Source organism: Gorilla gorilla, chromosome 21 (assembly GCF_029281585.2).
Source record: "Gorilla gorilla gorilla isolate KB3781 chromosome 21, NHGRI_mGorGor1-v2.1_pri, whole genome shotgun sequence".
Lineage (NCBI taxonomy): Eukaryota > Metazoa > Chordata > Mammalia > Primates > Hominidae > Gorilla > Gorilla gorilla.
Genome location: NC_073245.2, coordinates 72214961 through 72237577, shown reverse-complemented (window position 1 = coordinate 72237577; position 22617 = coordinate 72214961). Strand labels below are relative to the sequence as shown.

At 42.2% G+C, this 22617-nt stretch overlaps 2 protein-coding genes across 4 annotated transcripts; one reads left to right on the top strand and one right to left on the bottom strand.

Moving 5' to 3' along the window:
* Nucleotides 1–1017: 1017 nt before the first annotated feature.
* Nucleotides 1018–15903, bottom strand: FAM217B (family with sequence similarity 217 member B). Of its 3 annotated transcripts, XM_063702390.1 has the most exons (5): nucleotides 15826–15903; nucleotides 11593–11713; nucleotides 7395–7506; nucleotides 7192–7277; nucleotides 1018–5787 (listed from the first exon to the last, which is right to left on the bottom strand). In XM_063702390.1, exons 4-5 carry the CDS (start codon nucleotides 7211–7213, stop codon nucleotides 4616–4618), a joined length of 1194 nt encoding a protein of 397 aa, XP_063558460.1. In that variant the 5' UTR covers nucleotides 7214–7277; nucleotides 7395–7506; nucleotides 11593–11713; nucleotides 15826–15903; the 3' UTR covers nucleotides 1018–4615. The 3 variants fall into 3 exon arrangements, with proteins under 3 accessions (XP_063558460.1, XP_063558459.1, XP_004062510.1); XM_063702389.1 differs by lacking the exons at nucleotides 11593–11713; nucleotides 15826–15903 and adding an exon at nucleotides 9171–9307; XM_004062462.5 differs by lacking the exons at nucleotides 11593–11713; nucleotides 15826–15903 and adding an exon at nucleotides 9171–9301 and having other exon boundaries at nucleotides 1018–5771.
* PPP1R3D (protein phosphatase 1 regulatory subunit 3D) lies at nucleotides 9430–12867 on the top strand. The gene has a single exon (XM_004062472.5). It carries the CDS (start codon nucleotides 9775–9777, stop codon nucleotides 10672–10674), a length of 900 nt encoding a protein of 299 aa, XP_004062520.3. The 5' UTR covers nucleotides 9430–9774; the 3' UTR covers nucleotides 10675–12867.
* Nucleotides 15904–22617: the final 6714 nt, after the last annotated feature.

Sequence of the window (22617 nt, the reverse complement as noted above, 5' to 3'; positions counted from 1 at the left end):
TATATTTTCCAGTATTATTACAGTAATTCCTTATACATTAAATTGCTGAAGACAAAAATATTCAAATTGTATTTTATGAAACAGGGATCTCCGTGAAGATTTTTATAAATTGATGATTTATGTTACTTCATTGAGGATGATTCTATGCTGGATACAGTGTTTTATGATGTGAGACTGTTCAATGAATCAAAGAGAATCCTCCACAGCACCTAACTGCATATAATAAACCACTATATTCTCTGATGGCAGAGTGAAGTTAAATAAAGAACATGCTTTGGGCCTGAAGTCAAAAAGTCTTTTTCTCTCCATTTCTTTTTGATTCCAGTAAAAACCTTTTTATTTGACTATAAGGTACTCACAGGCCAAATTCACTGCTATCTGAAAGGGTTTGGTCGCCACCTTGTGGATAATAAAACAGCAACAGCCCAAAATAATACATTTCCTGTACAAAAAAAAAAAGATTTTAAACCTCCAGCATGGTTAATTTTCAAAACATATCCAAAAACTTACTTTTTAAGCCACTGAACATTACTGCCACAATTTGGTAGACTCAAAAGAATGCACCCTATTGTCAGAGTGAAGTTAGAAAGAAGAGCAAAGGGCTTTTGAGAATGTTTGCAGCTGGAGCTGCTCAAAACTGCTGTCTCCTAACCAGGCCACTTCCTTGAAAGAGACGGTACTCGTTTCCGGATATGTACATAAAGGTGCAAGTTCATTACATCACAGGTTACCTTAATTTATGCTTACTGAATTTGCATCCTGCTACCCTAATTAATCCTCAACATGGAGTAGTAAGTGGAAGAGCGACTCAAGAAATGTACTGCAATGCTTCTCAGATATATCCGGTAATGTTAACCTGTGCTTTGGCCACCCATCTCGCTTAGTGTTAAGACAGGAGTTGTAACAGCATTTCATCCTGGGCAATTCCTTTAAATAACCAGGGAGAAAATAAAGGCAAGCTTCAGAAGAGAACTGCATGAAAAGCAAAACAAAACAATACCAGAAAAATCCAGACAATATTTTTCTGCTGTTTAATTGATCTCAAGGAAGGAGAAATTCAAGTCCACAAAAACTTACATCAATTCTGTTTATCACATACAAAACTAAACATACAATATAACAGCAAATAACAAACATGCTGAATATTTTCAAGCCATTTTGAATGGTGTCCTGTACATGTACATAAATAATAAATACTGCTTCTGAATTACCTTAAAATACAGTACCACCAAGAGTTATATTTCTATGTAACTACTCCATAAGTGAGCATAAAGGAATGAGGAAGTAGACGATATCCATATCAGATAAAGTAGAAAGTCTTATGTCCTTCTGAAAAGCAACACAGTAGGCCCAAGAACAACTACAAACCATTTTCCTTTTAGCTAGGAGGTATATGGCAAGACCAATGATATTCTCTTCCCCATCCTTTTTGTCACAGGGTATGAAGTCTACCCTATTCAAGTTAGTTACAAGTCTTCAGCCCATTTAGTCATCTAAGAAGTTGAGAAAGTCTAAACCTAAGTAATCACAGCAAATACTGCAAATACTGATATACTTTTAGTTCATTTTTGTACTTTTTTACATTTTTTCCATTAGATAATTCTAAGCCTAAAATATTTTTCTTTTTTTCTTTTTCTTTTTTTTTTTTTTTAAAGAAACTTGGATTGTTTTAATTGGTTTAAATGCAGGGTATATGTAAACAACTCCCCAGAAATGAGAGGCACTTCTTGGAAATACAATGACCCATGTCACTAGACTAGCAAAACACTCAGTGCTTTTGACTTGATGAACTGAATGAGTTCATGATTCAACTTTCCAATGTTGTCTACTTGAAAAATAGCAAGATTCTTATCTGCAGCATTTAATGCATTAAGATGTATTAGATAGGCGTATCAGATATCATAAAATTAAAATTGTGCTTATGTTAATTCTGTAATAGACCTAACTTTAAAACACCTCATGTTACTCACTAGGAGCTATGATCTAGTCATGATAATATTGGTTAAAATAGTCAATCTGAGGCAGAAAGTAAACAAGCAAAGTCACTTTTGCAGGCTTTTTAAACTGTATAACACATGAAATTATGACTATTCCCCAGATTATGCAACCAGCTTCAATTTAAAAAGCTGGGAACAAATATTATGAGGCATTACTTCTCAATTTCTTTCTTTTTCTTTTTTTTTTTTTTTTTGAAATGGAGTTTCGCTCTTGTTGCCCAGGCTGGAGTGCAATGGCACGATCTTGGCTCACCACAACCTCCGCCTCCTGGGTTCAAGAGATTCTCTTGTCTCAAACTTCCGAGTAGCTGGGATTACAGGCATGCACCACCACACCCGGCTAATTTTGTATTTTTAGTGGAGACAGGGTTTCTCCATGTTGGGCAGGCTGGTCTTGAACTCCCGACCTCAGGTGATCCGCCTGCCTCGGCCTCCCAAAGTGCTGGGATTAGGATTACAGGCGTGAGCCACCACGCCCGGCCACCTCTAAATTTCTTAATCATGATTGTCTTCAGCTCAGACATACACAAGGCAAGTAGAATTACTAATAAATCACTTTACCCTCAACCATTCAAGGTCTCTAAGAGCATGCATATGGATACATTACGGGGAAAGGCAGCAACTCAGCATAAACACTTTAGTATTAACATAAGGAGTATATATACATATACACATATGTATAGAATATCATGCTTTTGAATATCTATGGGCCATGAAACTTCATAGAGAGCTGCATAAAAATCTAGCAGAGAAAGGATCATAAGTGAAGTGCCAGCCATGGATAACAGACTAATCTGTGCTCACAAAAAACGGCAGGCAAGGAACACACAGACATCACTCAGGAACTACAGGAAAACTAAGCGTAGTGCTGTTTTCCAAATATAAAACATATACTAAGTACAAAAGTTATAGTATATTTGAGGACTACGGAAGTAATACTTACTATATGTACTTCTTTTGTTCACATAAAAAGCTTAAAGTAAGATCTTAGCGTAAAAGTATGCTTTCTCCAGTAGGATGGTGTGAGAGGGAAAGAATGTAAGAAGGAACTTGTACAAGTCTGAAAATTAAGTCTTGAAAGTAAAAGGCTACCATAAAAAATATTATGTCATTTGGTATGATTAAAATCAGATTTTAAAAGACCTTAAAATATAACCTTTGCACATTGTTTTTTATAATTATATACATATAATTATAGCTACATAATCTTGTCTTTATGCTGTTTTTGATATTTTTTCAGACATTTACTGCTGTCTGAAAAGTTTACAAGCTATTATATGTTCCCAAATGAAAAATGCGAAGTTTTTCATTTGCCCCAAAGGTGAAAAAATGGAAACCTCTACGTCAAAAACAAATACAGTAATTGTTTAAAGGGATACAATTAACTATAATGACATGGGCAGTATTAAAATATTAAAATACACTGCGCAAATATGAACAGAAAACTCACAGCACAACTATAGGAACAAGAAGATGTTATTTAACTGCAGTGAAATAAGAAGGCTTGGAGAGAGTTGGGAAGCCTGAAGATCAGATAAGGGAGTTTAGAATTCATTCAGCAACCTTACTCATTTCCACTCTCCCGCCCCTCACCCCAAGCAAAATAATAAAATCCTGCTCTTGCAAACTGAAACAGATCATTATTTTTGACTAAGGACCACAGGGTGTGGAACCCAAATCAGTAACTTTGTAACTATTACACTGAATGTAGTTCCATGTGTTTTGATCCTTTTACAGGCCCTTCCTTTACAAATTGTAAAGAGTGATTTCCCGGGGGTGCCTCTCTGGAGAAGCTTTACATGCCAGCAATTCCAGAATGTCAAATATTTCATTCTCAGCCCCACCAAACAGCAGTAATCACGCTAAGCCCATTGACTTTGGAAAATTCTGCAAGTTATTTTAACCTCAGTTTGGAGAACTCAAAAGTAGGTTTTACCACCACCTCTAAGTTTAAAATGCCCCCCAAAAAAGAAAAAAAAAACCATGTCAGAGAAAATGTATTAAAATACTAGATTCCACTGTCTCTCTAGAAAGCAACCAGCTTAGTGATAAATGACTACTCAAAATACAAACTCACTACTCCCTGACTTGAGGAAGAACTAAAGCTTCTCCTAAGGGTAAAATGAACAGAAATTTTGCTTGAGGAGTTTATAAAAAAGTAAGCAAGGGAGTGGGCAAGAAGGGCCTTATTTTAAACATTTAGGATTCCACACCATTTGAAACAGTCTGCACTATTTCATATACTTACGTGCATGTGAAAATGGGGAGGTAACACCACTAGCTGCTCTACACAGACTGGCTACTGTAGCTGAGGTTTCACTGACACTTTCCCTGGAGAGGTGCCATTTTATTCCTTTATATGGCACATATTTTACGTAATTTTTATCTAAAGGGCTCTCATTTGCCTAAGACTGACAATACAAAGAAAGGCTTATTGAAAGACACCTCCCTTTGAAAATAACCCCACTCAGGGTAGAAATAAAGGTGGACAAAAATGCCAATCAACTACTTAAATGTCAGTATTTGTAAAATTCCTTAAAATTCACAGTATTTTGACTTTTGGAAGCGCTCTAACATTGAGGTACCTGCAGGTCTTGGCAATTCATCATTTTAGATATTTATTTTAGTTTATATGTGTTTTGCTTTACTCCGTTTGTTTTCAGTTTTTTCTCACTCGATACAGTGGCATGACCACAGCTCTCTGCCTTTCCCTTTTTCCTAGGATGCGCATGTGCTTGTGTTTTGGAGGCCTTACAGGAATCTGCTGAGTCCAGAATCACAGCTGCCTGTTTGGGAACTCGAATGTGACCGCTGGTTTCCACCTTAGAGCTGCTTCCACTGCCGGACAGATCCCAGCGCTGCAGCTTCGTACTCTTACTTGATTTCTTTTTCTTTTCTTCTGTCCTCATTTCAAGGGTTTGCCTCTGAGAACAAAACCTGGTACCACCAAGCACATCAATGGGTCTAGGGGAAGTCTCAAATGCATAATGTGATGGGTGGATTTCTTCATGGTGAAAAGCTTTCTTTCGGGAAGGGCCTGACTTTGAAGCCCCTTCCTGGTGAGGTAGTGGCTTGGACAGAGCACTAGCAATTAGCTTACTTCTCCCAGGGCTTTTCAGTGCCCCTGAGGTCCCAGGGGCAGTGGGGGGCCTTGCTTTGCCCCCCTTTGCTTTTTCACACTGTACAGTCTGGACTTGCAGCCACTCAAGCTGAATAAGTCTATCGATATACTTCCCAAGAAGTCCTCCCACTCGGGGCACGGCTTCCATTTTGTTCTCTGCGTTCAGAAGCAGGGCCATATCTCGTAAGTCCCAGGAACTGAAAGGGGATGGAAGGAAATTAGGATAATAGTATTCAGGCTTTGTATGGCCCTGACCAGGGTGAAGATCAAAGTAAACTGGATCAATTTCTTCAGCTCGAAGATTGAGATCTGGAGGTGTGAGGGGAGAAGGAGGAATGGGAATTCTTTCCGAATCAGAGAGATCACTTGCACTGTCCTCATCAGCATTCTCTTTAATAATTTTCATTGACTGAAAATCAAGAAACAGTTTATTCCCTGAGGCCCCCTGACACCTGGAACCGAGTGGATTCCTTTTGCGGCTTGCTTCCGGGGAAATGCTTTTTTTAAGTTTTTCTTCAGTAGGCTGGGTGACAGCTGTGAGGCTGCTTCTCGGCTGGGAAGAAGCATGGGGTACTTGGGATTTACTCTGCCTTTTTCCTGAAGAATTATTTGAATGTTGCACTTTATTCCAAGATGGGCCAGCATTCATATTGCTGTGAGAAAATAAAACTGCAATTCTTACCACATATGACAAAAAATGGTCTGGCTATAATTAAACAAACAAAAAGAATCTTCTAGTTGTACTTTTTTTGTCTCAGCTATTAGTAGGCATTAGGAAATGTCAGCTTCCAAACTCCTTAAAGCATAAGTAATTTTACAGAACATTTTCCCATATAATACTCTATTTGAGATACATTATATAATGCATGTGACAAAAGAGAATGCACAGTTTCCATTTTATATCAAATATTAGCATTTAGGAAAAACATTAACATTTCTCAAAGTGCTTGTTTCATACTTTCATGTGTACTTTAAAAAAACATTAGTTTGGAAAAAATCAGTCATAGAACTCTGGAATTGTTATGATCAAAAGCATTTAATAACATTCAAAAGTAAAAACAGTTTTATTTTATATACCTATTTTAAATTAAGTGTAAATATCACATAACATGCAAGTTTTGCAGTTTAATCACTGATTGGTGGCGATTCTGAGCTGAGTGAAATTTTAATACATAAAAGTATTGCACATACAAACCTGTACCTTAAATCAAAAGCTTGTTACAATGTTTTCAAACAGAAAACACATTTGGGAAAATTGTGTTTAAAGAACAGAAATAAAATCATATGGTGCCCTATAACACATATGAATGAAAACACAGGGTCTTAGTGCTACCTTGTGAATAGCAGGTAAAGGGAATAATGAATACTGTGTGCATTATGAGTATAGAAACTAATTCTCTCTGGCATAATTTATTCTGATGCTGAATCTCACATCAGAGTTGAAAATATCCTCTTTTCAATTTATTTACCAAGAACGTGGCATTTAAGATTAATAATACTTCTCTGTAATATAAGTCAGATAGAATGAATAGAAATGGGTGGTAAACATGCTTTCTGGAAACTTCAGAGGTTCATTTGCCCAGTGGTTTCAAACAACCTAAGCAACTATTTGAATACGTGCTACATTTTAATTAATAAATATGGAGGACATTAAATCATTGCCAATAGTACAACGTGTGCTCAATAAATGTTGAATAAATGAAGAAATGAAGGAATCTCCATTATTCAGAATTCATAACACTGTTAAAACATTTTGTTCCTGCCTGTCAGTATGCATCCATAAAAATTAATTGTCACTATCCTTTTATATAAAAGGAAACTAACATAGAAAAGTGATTAAAGGACTTACTCAAAATTATAATTCTGCTAACAACTGCCAGAATTATGACCATTGGAATCCTTATCCACTATTAATGCTTAAACCACTTTTCTATTCATTTCTGCTGGAAAAAAATTATAAATGTATATTTCTTATCTATAGACATACTTTTTTCCCCACTCCACATATTCAATCTGGACAACAGAGATAATGAGTCTTTTGCAAGATAAAGCAATTATACTAAAACTATTTACCTGCTTTTCTGATGAGATTCATTCACCCTATTCCTCTTCTTGAAAAAATCACGTGGCTGATCATCATCTCGGGTTTGATGGACTGTCTAAAAACAGGGATGCAGTAATAAACACTGTGAACATGTACACAAGAAACAAGTAAGCAAACAAACAAAAATCCCAGAATAAATCTAAGTACGATTTTTCTTCTAAGTTTACATTACCTTTCCTGTAGTGCTCAAAATATTCTTGCTCAATCTGCTGGAAGATGATGACAGCTGGGGAGGTGACTTCTTTATTCCTCTTATATTTGGAAAGGTCTCCTCACCACCGGAACTAGAAGCAACAGAATACTGTCAGTAACTATTGATTGCAAATGGTCCTACCACCAGGATTGGGTTGGTTTTTCACTTGTTTTTTAATACTTGTATAATATTGAAATATTAAGGCTGTGATCATATAGTGGTTTGCACTCTAGGTTGTGAAATACTGGGGAAGGGAGACATTGTCTTATGCTTACAGCTTTGTCTTTTCTGCTTATTACAGTAGATATTAGAGACAGGATCACAGGATCACACTACTATAAATACTGTGAATGGATTCCATCTCTCTCTCTCTCTCCCCCTCTTCACACACAGGTATAATCTTCCTTGGAAATAATATGTTGAAGAAATCTGGAAGGCTAAATAAGGTCAGGTCTTATTCCAGCGTTCAATCATTGCATTGCCCAATCATTCATTCATGCAACAAATAATTACAGGAGTACCCAGAAAAATGGCAATGATTATGCACATCCCTATTCTGAAGGAGCTTAAACTCTAGGAGGAACGTTCCCATTCAATTTTTCGGCCTTCTCTATCACATCAATCCATTATAAGACTTTCCATATATTCATACATATTACATATTATATATTATCTCTTTATGAAGCATTGTTGACCTATACCACATATTGCTGTTATTCCCCTCTCATTTTGAGTGGCCTATTAAAAGTGCACTGAATGGAAATTGGATACTTCTCTTTCCCGTATCACCTGTCTCTGTAAAATAAAAGAGATGATTATAGAAGATTTTTGTTTTCTTCCTGAAACTTTCCTGTATTTTTCCCACAATAATCATGTAAGCCTTTTTAGTTAGCTTACATCCAATGATAAATAAAATCACTCTCTCACATTTAATGAATTATACCACAATCAACAGCCTTGACTCATTTTAGATGCAGCAAATGTTCTTGAATCAACCCCCTTTCATTAGTCTGGTTTTCTTTCTGCTTTGTCCCTCTGGACAATAAAAAGGAACCTTCTTAATGGAATGGCTGGCCCCAAACTGCTCTCTGGAAAGTGCACTTGCATCTTTTCCACTTCATTTCACCTGGTATGCTTTACACCAAAGGCTGTGGGGTTTTGTGCTCGAAGCTACCGGGTGAGAGACACGAAAGCCTGCAGGGTTCTAAATAGACAGAAAACAAGCTCCAGGCCTTGCTGGTGTTCCTGGCTTGCTTGGAAACAAAGCTAAAAGTCGGAGATTCTGGCTACAAATATGCTCCCCAAGCGCCAGAAGCTGATTAAGGGCAGCTGCAGAAGTCATCAGCGGGTAATAACTCTTGTTCCCCCGTCTTCCTCTCTGGCGCTGAGTCCAGGAAGACAACAGCAGCACCTCCCCTCCCCACCCTCAAGGGAATCTGCTGGCCATTCGGTGCGGCAAAGCATTCTGGGTGATGTGGACATGACGCTGCTGCTCTACGCAGTGAGGCTCCCTCGGTCTGACCAAGGGTCCAGGTTGCAGTGAACCTGTCCAAAGTGTGGGCTGGCCTCGATGTTTAAAATTAGCCTGAGACCAGCTCCTGGCAAGGCCGGTTTTTGCACCACCGCTCCCCCCATCCACAACCCAGAAATCTAAGGACCCGCAGCATGCATTTTCCTTGTCCTCCGTTTGTGCAGACAAAGTCTATAATCGATAGGCACGCAGTCCAGGCAGACGTAAACAGAAATTGATCAGACCTGTTTCGCGACTGCAGCGGACACGTGACGAGGCTGCCAGCCTTCCTTCCTCTCCGGCGCCCGCGCGGGGAGGCCCGGCTGCGGCGCGCTGCGGCAGGGGAGCTGGAGGCGGCGGCGCGCAGCTCCGCTGAGCTCCGTGGCTGAGCTGAGGCCGGCGGGGGCCCGCCTGCAGGCGGCGCCACGAGGGGCGGGGCGGAGGCTCGCTAGGAAGTTGCACCCGGTCAAGTTGCAGCCTTGTAAGTAACGCCGCGGACCGGGAAAGTGGGAGGGGCCGCTCCCGGAACGCAGCCTTCTTGTAAGAACCTCCAAGGAAGCAAGAAGAAAAAAGAGGCGCTACCCTGCGCTCCCGGGAGGCCTCTGAAAGCTTCCACTAGAGAAAAACTCCCTACTCTTACAATTTCTTTAACCGCAAGAAGCGGAGGACCTGGACAAGGACTCGAGGAGCAAGGTGGCGAACCAAGGGTAGGGCGCACCGGGCCCGAGAGGTCCCCCGCAGGTTGCAGATACGGTGGACTCTCAGCGGCTTCTGAGCACGGAGGGAGCTGTCGCGGGGTCGGGAGGTCGTCTCTCATCCCTGTCTCATCTTCCGACGGCCGGCGGGGCCATGTCCAGAGGCCCGAGCTCCGCGGTCCTGCCTAGCGCCCTGGGATCCCGGAAGCTCGGCCCCCGGAGCCTCAGCTGCCTGTCGGACCTGGACGGCGGCGTGGCCCTGGAGCCGCGGGCCTGTAGGCCCCCTGGGAGCCCGGGCCGCGCGCCGCCGCCAACGCCAGCGCCGTCGGGCTGCGACCCCCGCCTGCGGCCCATAATCCTGCGGCGGGCGCGCTCACTGCCCAGCTCCCCCGAGCGCCGCCAGAAGGCCGCGGGCGCGCCGGGCGCTGCGTGTCGGCCGGGCTGCAGCCAGAAGCTCCGGGTGCGCTTCGCCGACGCCCTGGGCTTGGAGCTGGCACAGGTCAAGGTGTTCAACGCGGGAGACGACCCGTCCGTGCCGCTGCACGTGCTGTCGCGGCTCGCAATCAACTCGGACCTGTGCTGCAGCAGCCAGGACCTGGAGTTCACCCTGCATTGCCTGGTGCCCGATTTCCCGCCGCCCGTCGAGGCCGCCGACTTTGGCGAGCGCCTGCAGCGGCAGCTCGTGTGCCTGGAGCGTGTCACTTGCTCGGACCTTGGCATCAGCGGTACGGTGCGCGTGCGCAACGTGGCCTTCGAGAAGCAGGTGGCTGTGCGCTACACTTTCTCGGGCTGGCGCAGTACCCACGAGGCGGTGGCGCGGTGGCGCGGGCCCGCAGGCCCCGAGGGCACGGAGGACGTTTTCACCTTCGGCTTCCCAGTACCGCCCTTCCTGCTGGAGCTCGGCTCCCGCGTGCACTTCGCGGTGCGCTACCAAGTGGCGGGTGCCGAGTACTGGGACAACAACGACCACCGAGACTACAGCCTCACATGTCGCAACCACGCGCTGCACATGCCTCGCGGGGAGTGCGAAGAGAGCTGGATTCACTTCATCTGAGCCACGCGGGGACCGGCCACCTGGAGCCTCCACACCTAGGCTGCGCCTCCTGTCATTTCCCTGCTGGGCTCTCACATCTATCTGGTTGTTCTTCACCACCCTCCAAGTCCTCTGACCTAATTTTCTGCTGCAAGGTCCCCTGGCAGTGGCCCATCCTGTCTTCTACTTGAAACGTCTGAGTCACTTGGTCTAAAAAGTAGCCTCAGGTGGCCAGAAGGCCGAGTTGGGTAATGAGTTGGGGCAGGGTGGTGGGGTAGGTGCATGGGAGGGTGGGCCCTCTGGGGAGGCCCAAGCAGCTTGTTTTGCAAAGGCCCAAGTCGTCCTGCTAGGAAAAGCTTTTGCATGTGTCCTGAATGTGTCTCTGTAAACATAGCTGTTATTTATTATTGTGATGTTGGGATCTTTAGCCCATAGCGGATGCCTCCTCAGGAATATTCTCGATTTAATAAGCTAAAAAAAAAAGTTCTGTGTTTGTGCCCACAGTAAACAGAATGTACAGTGTGACCCACATCGTGGTCCCTGCAGGCATTCCTGCCCCAGGACAAGGAAAACCTGAGCCCACATCTGATTGCCAACGGCTGTAGCCTTCTAACAGTGGGAAACTATTAATAGGCAAGAAATTTCTGCTTTATCAGTCATCACACAACCATTCCTGGGCATTGAGACTGTCCTGGTTAGGCTGTGTGTCTCCTACATTAACAGCTGGGGAGGAGGGAAAAGCTTCAGACTTTTAAACTAGCAAAACAGTTATTTCTCTGCATTCACAATTCTGATTTCATGTATTTCTCTGTACATGTTTGATCATTATCAGGCCATTCTGTTTAAGTTTGAAACTAAGCATTTTAAGAAGTCTTGCCTCAGTTATTTCAGTTTTCAGGTGACTAGAGAATTTCAGGCAACAGTGCCCTTTGCAATTACCTTTTTGATGATTAAGGTGACTTTTTATTTCTTGTTAAGCATCAGAAGATGTCAGCATTCATCTTTTGGGAGTCCAGTTACAAGGTGGAACTAGAAGGTGTTTTCAGCAATAGCCAGAGCACTGGAGGAAAAATAATTGACAAATATTTATACTTTTAAATTGTTTTGAACTGTATTTACATACATCATGTTTTATCAGGTACCCACCAACTTTATACTTTGTGCCTTCAGATAGAGTTTCTAACATTTTCTAGTTTGTCAGTTTTAAAATATAAAATTCTTTTATGTTTTTAAACCATCAACCAAGAAGTCAAGATCACTGTCCCCTGCTGAGTTAGGCAATCACTTAAAACTCCAAAGAACTCCAGGCTGAGGAGTTCTTTTGGTGCTGAACAGTGGTCTGACAACAGGTGCTAGAATTAAGGTGTGGGGAAAAAAAAAAAAACAGCCAGGAAGGACAAGATCTCCAATTTGTGAAGCTTATGATACAGCTGAAACCAGTCTGATCAATTTTATGCTACCTGTCACCAAGGAATTAACTCTAAATTTTTGAATGCTTGTTGGCATCTGTCAAATCAATACTGAAAGGATGCATTTCGGCTTTTAACCAGTTTGGTTCTGATCATTGCAACCTCTGTGCTTTTATAATTCAAAGAACAAGGATAGCTTTCTTCGGTATCTTTTAATATAAGAACAGTGAATTTTGACTTGAAATATTGTGACTAAATTGCACAATCTCTGGCTATTAGCACTGTTCACTACATTAACATGCAAGAGAGAGAGAAGCCTTGTTACATTTCCTGCTATTTAACAAACTGTCCAATTAGGTCAGCAAGCCTGTTAGGGCCTTCACTGCTATGCCCCTGGCCCCAAAACAGAGAGCAAGACAATTGTCCAGAGAATTTAGATATGAGTTAAGAGCTGCCAGATTTATTTTAAGGCATGTAGAGAATCTAATTATGTGAAAGTCACTTGCCAAAAAGGTTCTGGTCATGAAAGTGAATGTTATATATTTAATATTAAGTGAACCTCCCGTGCCTTTTAAAAAATATCAACAATATGAAATTTTAAAAGCTTAAATATATTTGCCTAGTTGATAAAGAGGCTGTGGAACAACTGAAGGAGAACTTTCAGACCCTAAAACAGTTATATTACTTAGATGTTAAAATTTTCTAGTGGGCTGTGCAATTGCTGGGTTGTCCCCCCAAACATATTTTAATATGTTATTTAAAATGATTTTACCCAAGCCTAAGTATTAAAGTATATGTGCAAAAACAGTTGTGAGCCATTCTATTATGCTTCAGTATGTTTTTCTTGTGGCCTAATTACAGAAGACCAAGCTTTAGAAACTTCTTGTCTAAATCATTTCACATGCAAGTCTTATCCTTTCTACAACACTGATAAACGTAGAGGCTTGGCAAAAATAAATTTTGTCATTGTGCCTCAGCGTCAGTAGCAGAGTTGTTGTATGTGTCTTTGAGAAAAGGAAATGCAATTTTATATGCCAGGTCAGCATGAGGTATGAAGAAAGCTCTAGGGGAATACAGGGAATGTGATCATTAATGTACTTCTCTTATAACAGTTAATGACACTGTGCAGGCAGTAATGAGTGTGTGTCTGTCTGCCTTCCGGATCATGACCCTCACCTAAGTACAAAGTCTTGCACACGGGGGAAGAAAACTTACATTTATTTTGTTTTCCCTTATTTGCTTGGCCACAGTGCTAAGTGCTTTAAATATGTGATTTCATTTAATTCTGAATGTTATGCTACCTGGTAGACAATATCCCCTTTTTCTTAGCTGAAAATAAAGCTCAGAGTGGTGTAAGTACAGCCATAGGCCACATAACATTTCACTCAACAGGGTAACTGTATATATGACGTGGATCCATGGAATTATACCAGATTTTTTTCTGTATCTTTTCTGTGTTTAGATACACAAATATCCTTGTGTTACAGTTGTCTACCGTATTCACTGCAGTAACATGCTGTATACAGGTTTGCAGCCTTGAAGCAATAGACTGTACTATATATACCTGAGGTGTGTAGTAGGCTATACCATCTAGGTTTTTGTAAGTAAACGCTAAGATATTCACACAATAACAAAATTGCTTGAGGAGGACACCTTTCTCAGAACTTACCCCTATCATTAAGCAATATATAACTGTAATTCACCTGAAGTCCCATAGCTGGTAAGTAACAAAATTGAACATTCAAACCTGTTTCAAAGTCAATGCTCTACCTGTTATATGACATATAGAACATTCCAAATAAATGCTTGTTGATTCAGAAAGCTAAATTAATTGAACACCAAATTATGATATTTCTCTTTTTTGAGAGAAGGTCTTGCCTTGTCACCAACGTTGGAGTGCAATGGTGCAATCATAGCTCACTGCAGCCTCCAGCTCCTGGGCTCAAGCAGAATTCTCCTACCTCAGCCTCCGGTGTAGAGCAGCTAGGTGCACAGGCACATGCCACCATGCCTGGCTAATTTTGTTTTTTTGTAGAGATAGGGCCTAGCTATGTTGCCCAGGCTAGTTTCAAATTCCTGGCCTCAAGCAATCCCATCAACACAGCCTCCCAAAGTGCAGGGAGTATGTGTGTGAACCATGGCACATAGTTTCCAAATTTTGATTATAATTGATAAGATTTTTCATGAAATGCCACAGTCTAAAACCTTTAAAAAAATTAACAGTAAAATTAATGATATCCTTTTTTTCTTCCATGTTGTTTACTGCTGTTTACTAAATAATCCGCAGGCTTCCTGAACACATGAAGCAATAAAAAAGACTAACATTTTTCTTCAACTAAAAAGCGGCAAGGTAAAAAATCATCACTATTAATTTTTGAAGTGTATTAGGAAAATTTCTGTGCGTTCGCAACTCCACCATGAAGGATCTTAGATCTATTGGCGGAAAACTAGGTATGAAAATAATTATGCAAAATTGCCAGGTCACAATTTTGAAGCACTCTTCGATCTTCTTACATTTTGTGTTATACATTATTAGTACTTAAACGTATAATTCAAAAGCATTGAAAGCTTTGAACATATAAAATCCCCTCAAATCCCTGCGTACACCTGTGTACCTTAGATTGCATATGTAATCTGTCAGCTCTGAATTAAAAAACTAAGATATCAAAATTAAGTTCAATGGGGGTAGTTACAAAGTTGTCAAGAAGTTGGTAATTCTAGCTAAGCAGAATATTTAAAACACCTCTGAGAGCTTATTTAATGTGATTTGATCTGCTCTGGTCCACAACTGAGCTTTGATTCTATTCCCTTGTGTTTATTTTTTTCAGGTGCTTTCCACCGCACATTTAAATCTTAATCCCATATTTTTAAACAATTAGTGCCTTTTAGATGAGAAATTAAAATGTTATTAAAATATAATTTTAGATTTGAAGATACCTATAAAAGTTTAACTACACATACAATTCAACTTTTAAAAACTGATCCGACACAAATATTGATTAATTCAAAGGTGGTTTGCTGCAGTATTATTTGTAATAGAAGTGTAGGCTCATCAGTGGAGGATTGAATTCCTCGGATGAAGTTAATCCACATGATTAAATAATTACGAAGCTGTTAGACCCAGCTGCATCTCAGTGCACGTGGAACAGTTTCCATCTCAGAACGGGAGCACGGGGAAAACACGCAGAAGACTGAGCGCCGAACACCGACGCCCTCTGCGAGCCAAGGGGCAAGGAGACCCTTTCGCGGCTGTGCCTGTCTCAGAAGGGCCTGCGATTTTTTACACAAGCACCCGCTGGCTGCATAAGTTAAACGGATATCTTAAACGGAAACGTCTGAAAGAGCCTAGGAATACGCAGTTGGGTACCCAGCTCAGCACCCAGTCTCCGGACCTGCGGTCTCTCCCGCCCTCCGGCACCCGCACCCAGGAGCCCATGCGGCCCTGCGCCCCCTGCCGGCAGGAGCCAGGCCTCACCCAGGAGTCATCGGCCCGGCGCCCTGGTCCCCCGGTCCAGCTCGCCCCTGCAGGGCTGGCTGGAGCCGCGGGTCCCAGTGGCTCTGGGGACGCATAGCGCGGGGATGGGCTTCTCCTGGTCCCGCCCGCGCTTCCGTCCCTTCCTGCTCGCCTGTCCCGGGACCAGGGCCCCAGTCAAGGCAGCGTGTCTCCTCGCTGGCGGGGGTGACTCCGCTCGCGGGGCGTTCATCAGGAGAGCATATCGCGGGAGGACGGGCCGAAGCGCGGGGACAGCCGGGACCCACTAACCTGAGGGCCCGGCCTGAGCCGCGCCCACCGCGTCCCCCTTGGCTCAGGCCTCGGGCGACCCCGGCGAGCGTTGACGGGGGGGGGGTTGGGGGGGGCGGGACCTGGCTGGCGGCGACGCCGATTGGACGCACTATCGACCGCACCTGGCGCGGATTGGACGGGCGCTTCCCGCCTTCCGCCGTTCGCCTGAGGCGCTGCGGCGGTCCCTGAGGCGCAGAGTTGCGACGCTCAGCGGCATAGGGGGCGGCTCCACCGACACTACGCGGACGCCTCCTTCCGCAGGCAGGTTGAGCAGAGTGCCTGGGTGGGCTTCCCCCACGGCGGGGCGCGGAGGGAGGGTGGGGCTTCGGCTTGGTCTTTCAATCCGGCAGGCGAGAAGCTTCCGACGGTTGAGGCGGAGCCGTTGTGGAAGCTGCCGAGGGGGAGGGGGTGCGGTTCTGCGGCAGTGGGCGGAGGGGAGGCGCCGAGGCTGGGCCTGGGCGTGGGCTGTGCAGAGTTCGCGGCGAGGGTGGCTCGCGCAGGCGCGAGGCTCCCCATCAGCACCTGCCTGGCCAGCCCCGGCCTCGGGGATGGGAAATGGGCGCTCGGAGCCGCCCCCGCGCGTGGGCGACTCTGTCAAGGTGGCTGAGGCGCGGGGCGGTACGCTTGGCGAGCGGGGAGCAGGCCTGGGGCTGCGCGCGTCGCCGGCCCGAGGAGGCTGAGGGGTGCGGGAGAAGCGGTGGCGACGGGAGCCCTGGGGACCGCTGCTCGCCTGCCTCCGGGACACCTGAAGGGGGGTTGGCGCTGCGGCCTGGGGCGCATCTCGGGTGTGTGTGTGCTTTGTTGGTTCGGGGGTGACCCTTGGAGAAAGGGGTCACCGTGCCGGCGGTGGGAGCAGGGACTTCGCCTTCGGCCTAGTTGTTGCCACTGCCGGTTCCACTTAGGGAAGAAGGGAGTGCGCGCAAAACGTTCCTCCTGCTCGGCGCCTTCAGTCCCTCCCCCTCTCTTTCCCTCCCCCTCTCTTTCCCTCCCCCTCTCTTTCCCTCCCCCTCTCTTTCCCTCCCCCTCTCTTTCCCTCCCCCTCTCTTTCCCTCCCCCTCTCTTTCCCTCCCCCTCTCTTTCCCTCCCCCTCTCTTTCCCTCCCGCCGTCCCCATCTGCGGCCCTCCGCACAGCTGGGCCTGACGCGCCCCGGAGCGGCTCAATGCGCGACACGTGGCTCCACGTGCGGCCTTTTCTGGACCGGGCTCCAGGCTGGCCGAGCATCTGCGAATACGGCAGCGTGGGTTTTTGTTTTGTTTTTTTTTTTTCGAGACGGAGTCTCGCTCTGTCACCCAGGCTGGAGTTTAGTGGTGCGATCTCGGGTCACTGCAACCTCCATCTTCCGGGTTCCAGCGATTCTCCTGCTTCAGCCTCCGGAGTAACTGGGACTACTTGGCGCGCCACCACGCCCAGCTAATTTTGTATTTTTAGTAGAGACGGGTTTTCTCCATGTTGGCCCGGCTGGTCTCGAACTCCTGACCTCAGGTGATCCACCTGCCTCGGCCTCCCAAAGTGCTGGGATTACAGGTGTGAGCCAGCTCGCCCGGCCTACATTTTTTGGTAATGATTGGAGGAGGAGGACGCCTTCCCTCCCCTTCATTCACCTTTAATGTCTTTTCGGACACCTTAGCTATGTTAGTTACCATGGCAGAGGGGACTTTGAATTATCCGCTGCTGCTTGCATTCATTCAGCAATTTTTCCTTTGGGGGAAAATCTTTGCCTCCCCCATCTGCCAAATTGTTTTCTTTGTTGTTGTTTTTACCCGTAACGCCTTTATCTGCCTGCAGATACACAATCATCTTCTTACTAGTTCTGTGTGTTGCTCGCTAACCAGTCCCCCAGTTCAGTAGACTGGGGCCCAAAGCCTGCTTACTTGACAGGTAAGTCCACGCTTCTCTTGAAACATTATTCTGTTCTCGGTTTCCGAAGTCGTTCTGTTACATAGTAGTAGTTCCTAAAGATCTTTTAAATTGTTTCCTTATGAGGCTGGAAAAAATAAGTGTGTAACTTTTGTTTCTTTTTAGAGTTAGCCTTCTCTTTCACTTGCAAATGTTAACTTGTTTGATGTTGTGGATAGTGCTGTGCTTTTGACTCTGTTGTGGCCTGTATGCATTCAGCTTTGAGGCATGCTTGTGTGTGTGTAACATGATTATTCAGTTTGCTTTCCTTGGTTGGTTTTTCCCCAACTGACTTCGTGCAAAAGTAGATTAGAAACTAAAACCATCTTGTTAGCTTTATGTGCCTCTTTGGCTGTACTTTTTTCTGTGCTGTAATTAATGTCTCAGGGCACTTTGTAAAATACAGTGTTTCAAATGGCTTTAGTTCTGAAAACAGATAAAGCATACGCTAATGGGCAAGCCTGCCTCAACAGTTGCCGGCCCTAGGGAAAGAGTATAAATGGAGCCCCCACAACATATTTTAAGTATTTAAAGTTTTAAATCAAGTTTTCAAATTGTAAAATAAAATAGTCTCAGATTTCACAAATACACCTTCACTGCATCAAAATAGAAAACTACATGTATGGCTATGATTATTATTATTGAGACAGGGTCTTGCTCTGCCGCCGAGGTGGGAGTGCAGTAGCGTGAACATGGCTCACTGAAACCTGGACCTCCCACTTCAGCCTCCTGATTAGCTAGACCACAGCTGCGATCCACCAGGCCAGGCTAACTTTTATTTTTGTAGAAATAGGATCTCACCATGTTGCCCATGCTGGTCTGGAGCTCCTGGGCTCAAGCAGTCCTCTTGCCTGGGCCTCCCACAGTGCTAGCCACCAGCATTACAGGCATAAGCCACCAGCCAAGGCTATTACTTTTATGACTGAATCCTGAAAAGTACCAAAGATAACTGAATGCATTTATTATGGATATCTGATGATGGACTGGTAATCTTTGAATAAGTGATAAAATACTTACATAATTCATAAGTTACTGTGTATAGTTCATTTTTATTTTAAAAATCGTGTTATAATGAAGACTTTTACTTATTTACTATTGACAGCCATGATCTAAGGGTTAAAACTGTAATTACTCAAAATGTGTTATACTCAAAATGTATCAAATTTGGGTTTATATCACAAACATAAAATAGGTGTAAAAAGTATTTTTCTTTAAAAAATTCTTAAATATTAAAATTATCGTAGAATTGTAATTAATAGTTTCCTTAAAAATTTTAGTAACACCGGAATTGCTTATTTTTGAATAGTTACCATATTATTAAATACTATAACAATACATTTATTCACTATTTTAGTGTTTGCTTACTGTCTAATGTAGAGTCCATGTCATGTTCACGTAGTTCATGTCTAGATCTACATATATATTAATATGGATTGCTTACTACTACAGAATGTTCCTCAGCCAACATGTGCTACTGTTGCAAATACTGTGCACTAATTTGCTAGTATTTCTAGAGTCACAAATTGGAGTAAAAAGAGAAGGAAGAAGATGGGCATTTGGCACTGTTAAAAAGTAATATCTTGTCATGCAAGAATCATCTGTATTCTTGCTTTGCAGGGGAAGGATTTGACAATATCTCTTTTCTCTTACCTAAGCACTTGCTCACATGCTATCTTTGTTCTGAAGCAGAGACTAAAATGTTAGCATTAGCACAATCTGAAACCTTCTCTGTATTCAATTGTGGCTTCACACTCCCCGACTTCTTTAAGCATTTTTTTTTTATTATGGAAAATTCGGACATACGTAAAGCAAGCAGAATAGTGTAATTAATTGCAGTCCTCTTCTTTCATAGGCATAGGCAAAGGGAGTTCAGGGGCCTGAAGGATAGAGTTATGAGAATGAATAATGTGTTCATGGTTATAGACTTTCTGGGGGTAGGGCTGAGTCCTGGATTTTGAGCTAATAGAGATGCCTGTGTGCTCAGTAATAAGAGATAGTGAGAAAGAGATTACACTATATAGAGCGCATAGCAGGGGCCCCTTTTGCTCTGTCCTAATGGTTGTGGTGATTGAAAGGGTATGTATGAGCATATGTTGAACCTTAGGAAACAGAATTAAGTTAATTTAATCAATTGTATTCTCAGTCTAGACACCATGCTTTACTGCACTCCTCTAAATAAATAATTAAAATTCTCTCTTTTTTTTTTTCTTTTGGTCCATTTTATTCCCTATCCCTAGGGTTATTTTCTTTACCTGTGCAAATCATCCAATGTTCATATGCCCAGTATTTGTATCCTTCTTTAATAAAGTATCCTCTGGTGTTACACAGATACACATATATCAATAACAGTGCATGTAAGCCTTTATTAAGTATACTTTAGATTTTACATAAAGAATTTCTATTATCTCATTCTGCATTTTTTATGCTTTATGTTGTGTTTGAGATGCACCATATTCTGAGATACAGATCTTCTTCATTATATTCAGCTACTGAATTCAGTTGCATCACTCACCACATTTCATGTTTACCTCCTCACCCACCACACTGACAGAGGCAGTTTTCAGTTTCTTGATATTAGAAGAAATGCTTCAGTAAATATTTTTATATTCCCTTTGTGCTTTTGAGTTTCTCTAAAGTGTAAAATTAGAAGTGGAACTACTGTGTCATATGGTATTCAAGTTTACATTTTTACCCAATGCTATCAAACTCTTTTTCAAAGTGCAGTTATTTGCTTCCCACCAGGAGTACATACATGATTTCCAATTTCCTTTATTCCCACTGTGACTTGGTAGTATCAGTCTCTTTGGTTTTTGCCAATATGGTGGATGGTGGAGAGGGGACTGGTTATTGTTTTACTAGCATTCTGATTACCATGGAGGTAGCATTTTCATTTCTTTATTAGCCAGTTGAGTTTTATTTTCTGAATGACCTCTTCTTATTTTCCATTTTTGCTGTTGGGTTATTGCTTTTTTTCTCCTTGATTTGTTAAGTTATTCATAATAATTCTTTTTATGTTAATCCTTAGTCTCTTATTCCATTGCAAATGTCTTCCTAGTATGCTGCCTCTCTTTTACAAACAGCGATGCACAAAAAGTTAAAATCTATTACTTTTTATGTTTTGTGCGTTCGTTTTAAATCCTTTCCTCTTGGAACATCTTAGTAATAGCCTCCTGAATTTTCTGCTAATACTTTATAAACATTTACTTTTTACATTCATGTAGTTAATTTATCTAGACCTTATTTTTTTATGGCAAAATAGATTTCTAATGTTATTTTTTCCACATGCCAAGTCACTTTTCCCAGACCATTTATTGACCAGTTTACCTTTCCCGATTTGCAAAACCATCTGACTCAAATATGAACTTCCAATATATGCTTATGTGTTTGAATTCTGTTTTGTTTTATTGATCCATTTGTTTTCCATTCTTAATACTTCACTGTTTATAGTTATTTCTTGTGACTTTGTAATATGTTTTAATATCAAATAAGGTGATTTTTCTTCTCTAATATTTTAAAAGTTATTTTAGTATTAGAGCAGCATTATTCCTCCATACATGTTTTAAAAGAATTAGCCAAATCTCTCAAATTATTATTTTGTGATTTTTACTGGAATTGCTTTGGAGTTTAGAAATTCAGATGTTTATTTTAGTGAAGCATTGATGGTTTTATAATGTTAAGTCCTTCCATTAATGAATAGGAACAACTCCATGTATTCATATTTCTTGTTAAGATCTTTTTGTTAGATTTATTCATTTTAGTTATTTCTATTAAAAAATGCAATTGTCTGGTTATTGCTAATATAAAAAGGAACACTAGATATTTATGTTGAGCCTTGCTGGAATCTCTCAAAGGTCCTCTGATAAACAGCATTCCTCTTTTCTTCTGACAGAGTAGGAAAAGAAACGTAACCTTCATTAGTCCTATATTGGCTAGGTTCATGGGTGTGAGTTTAGGTTGTTGGCCTACTGAATTTGCTAATACTGAGCTCCAGAATTAAGCAAACTTACTGCCCGAGGCACTGCAAGGTAATTGAGTTAGACCTTTCCAGCCCTGCATTTTTCACCTTCCACCCTGGAAGAGAAAGCTTACTGTATTGACTCCAGAAAAAAAGGACAGAGCAAAATATTGACTTTCTCACAGGGGCAGAGCTTCCAGAAGGAACAAAACTGAAAATAACATGAAACTCCTCTTTCAGTTTTCATGTAAACAAAATGGTGGAGCTGAGCTGAGCCTGGCTCATTTTCCTTCCCAAATTTACCAATCAAATATTTCCAGCTCCTCAGTGGTGATGTAAATTAAAGGAATAGAGAGAGGCCGATGGTATACTCAGTCTTTTTCACGGAAGCTAGGAGTAGGGAAAAGGTATTTCTCTCTAACATTTCCTAGCTTTTTGTTCACTTAATTATTAACCTGTTTTTTGGAGAAGATTTATCTGGATGGTTCTTTTCCTTTCTTCACGAGGCCATTACCTTCTTTTGGGTATTCTCTTTGGATTGTGGAAGAACTTTAGATGTTGACCCTGGAAGAAGATTCTACTTTGGGTTAGAACAGAAAATTGAAACCTAATGCCACTCTATATCTGAGGCAGAAATGTCATTGTTTTACTTCCCATTCCAAATTATCTCTAGATATATGGTAGAGCCTTTGATGTACTATGCTGAACAAAGGTATTTGGCAATACATAAAGATGTTTCAGCAGTAAAATGCCAACAAATTTGAATGTAAAGATTTTCTGTTTTGAACATCTCAGGGAACATTAAGGTTGCAAGATTAAAACCCTTTACAAGTTAAAGACCAAGGACTGAAAGATTTGAATGTCCAGAATCCTTTTTTTGTGCTTCTGAATTTAAAAGTCTAAAGGCCAAAATTTTTAA

Bases quoted from the DNA above. Each gene is read 5' to 3' on its own strand.
- FAM217B (XM_063702390.1), bottom strand. From the start codon at position 7,213: ATGAATCTCATCAGAAAAGCAG. The intron at 5,788-7,191 runs GTAAATAGTTTT...TAAGAATTGCAG, and splicing joins GAATCTCATCAGAAAAGCAG to TTTTATTTTCTCACAGCAAT.
- PPP1R3D (XM_004062472.5), top strand. From the start codon at position 9,775: ATGTCCAGAGGCCCGAGCTCCGCGGTCCTGCCTAGCGCCCTGGGATCC.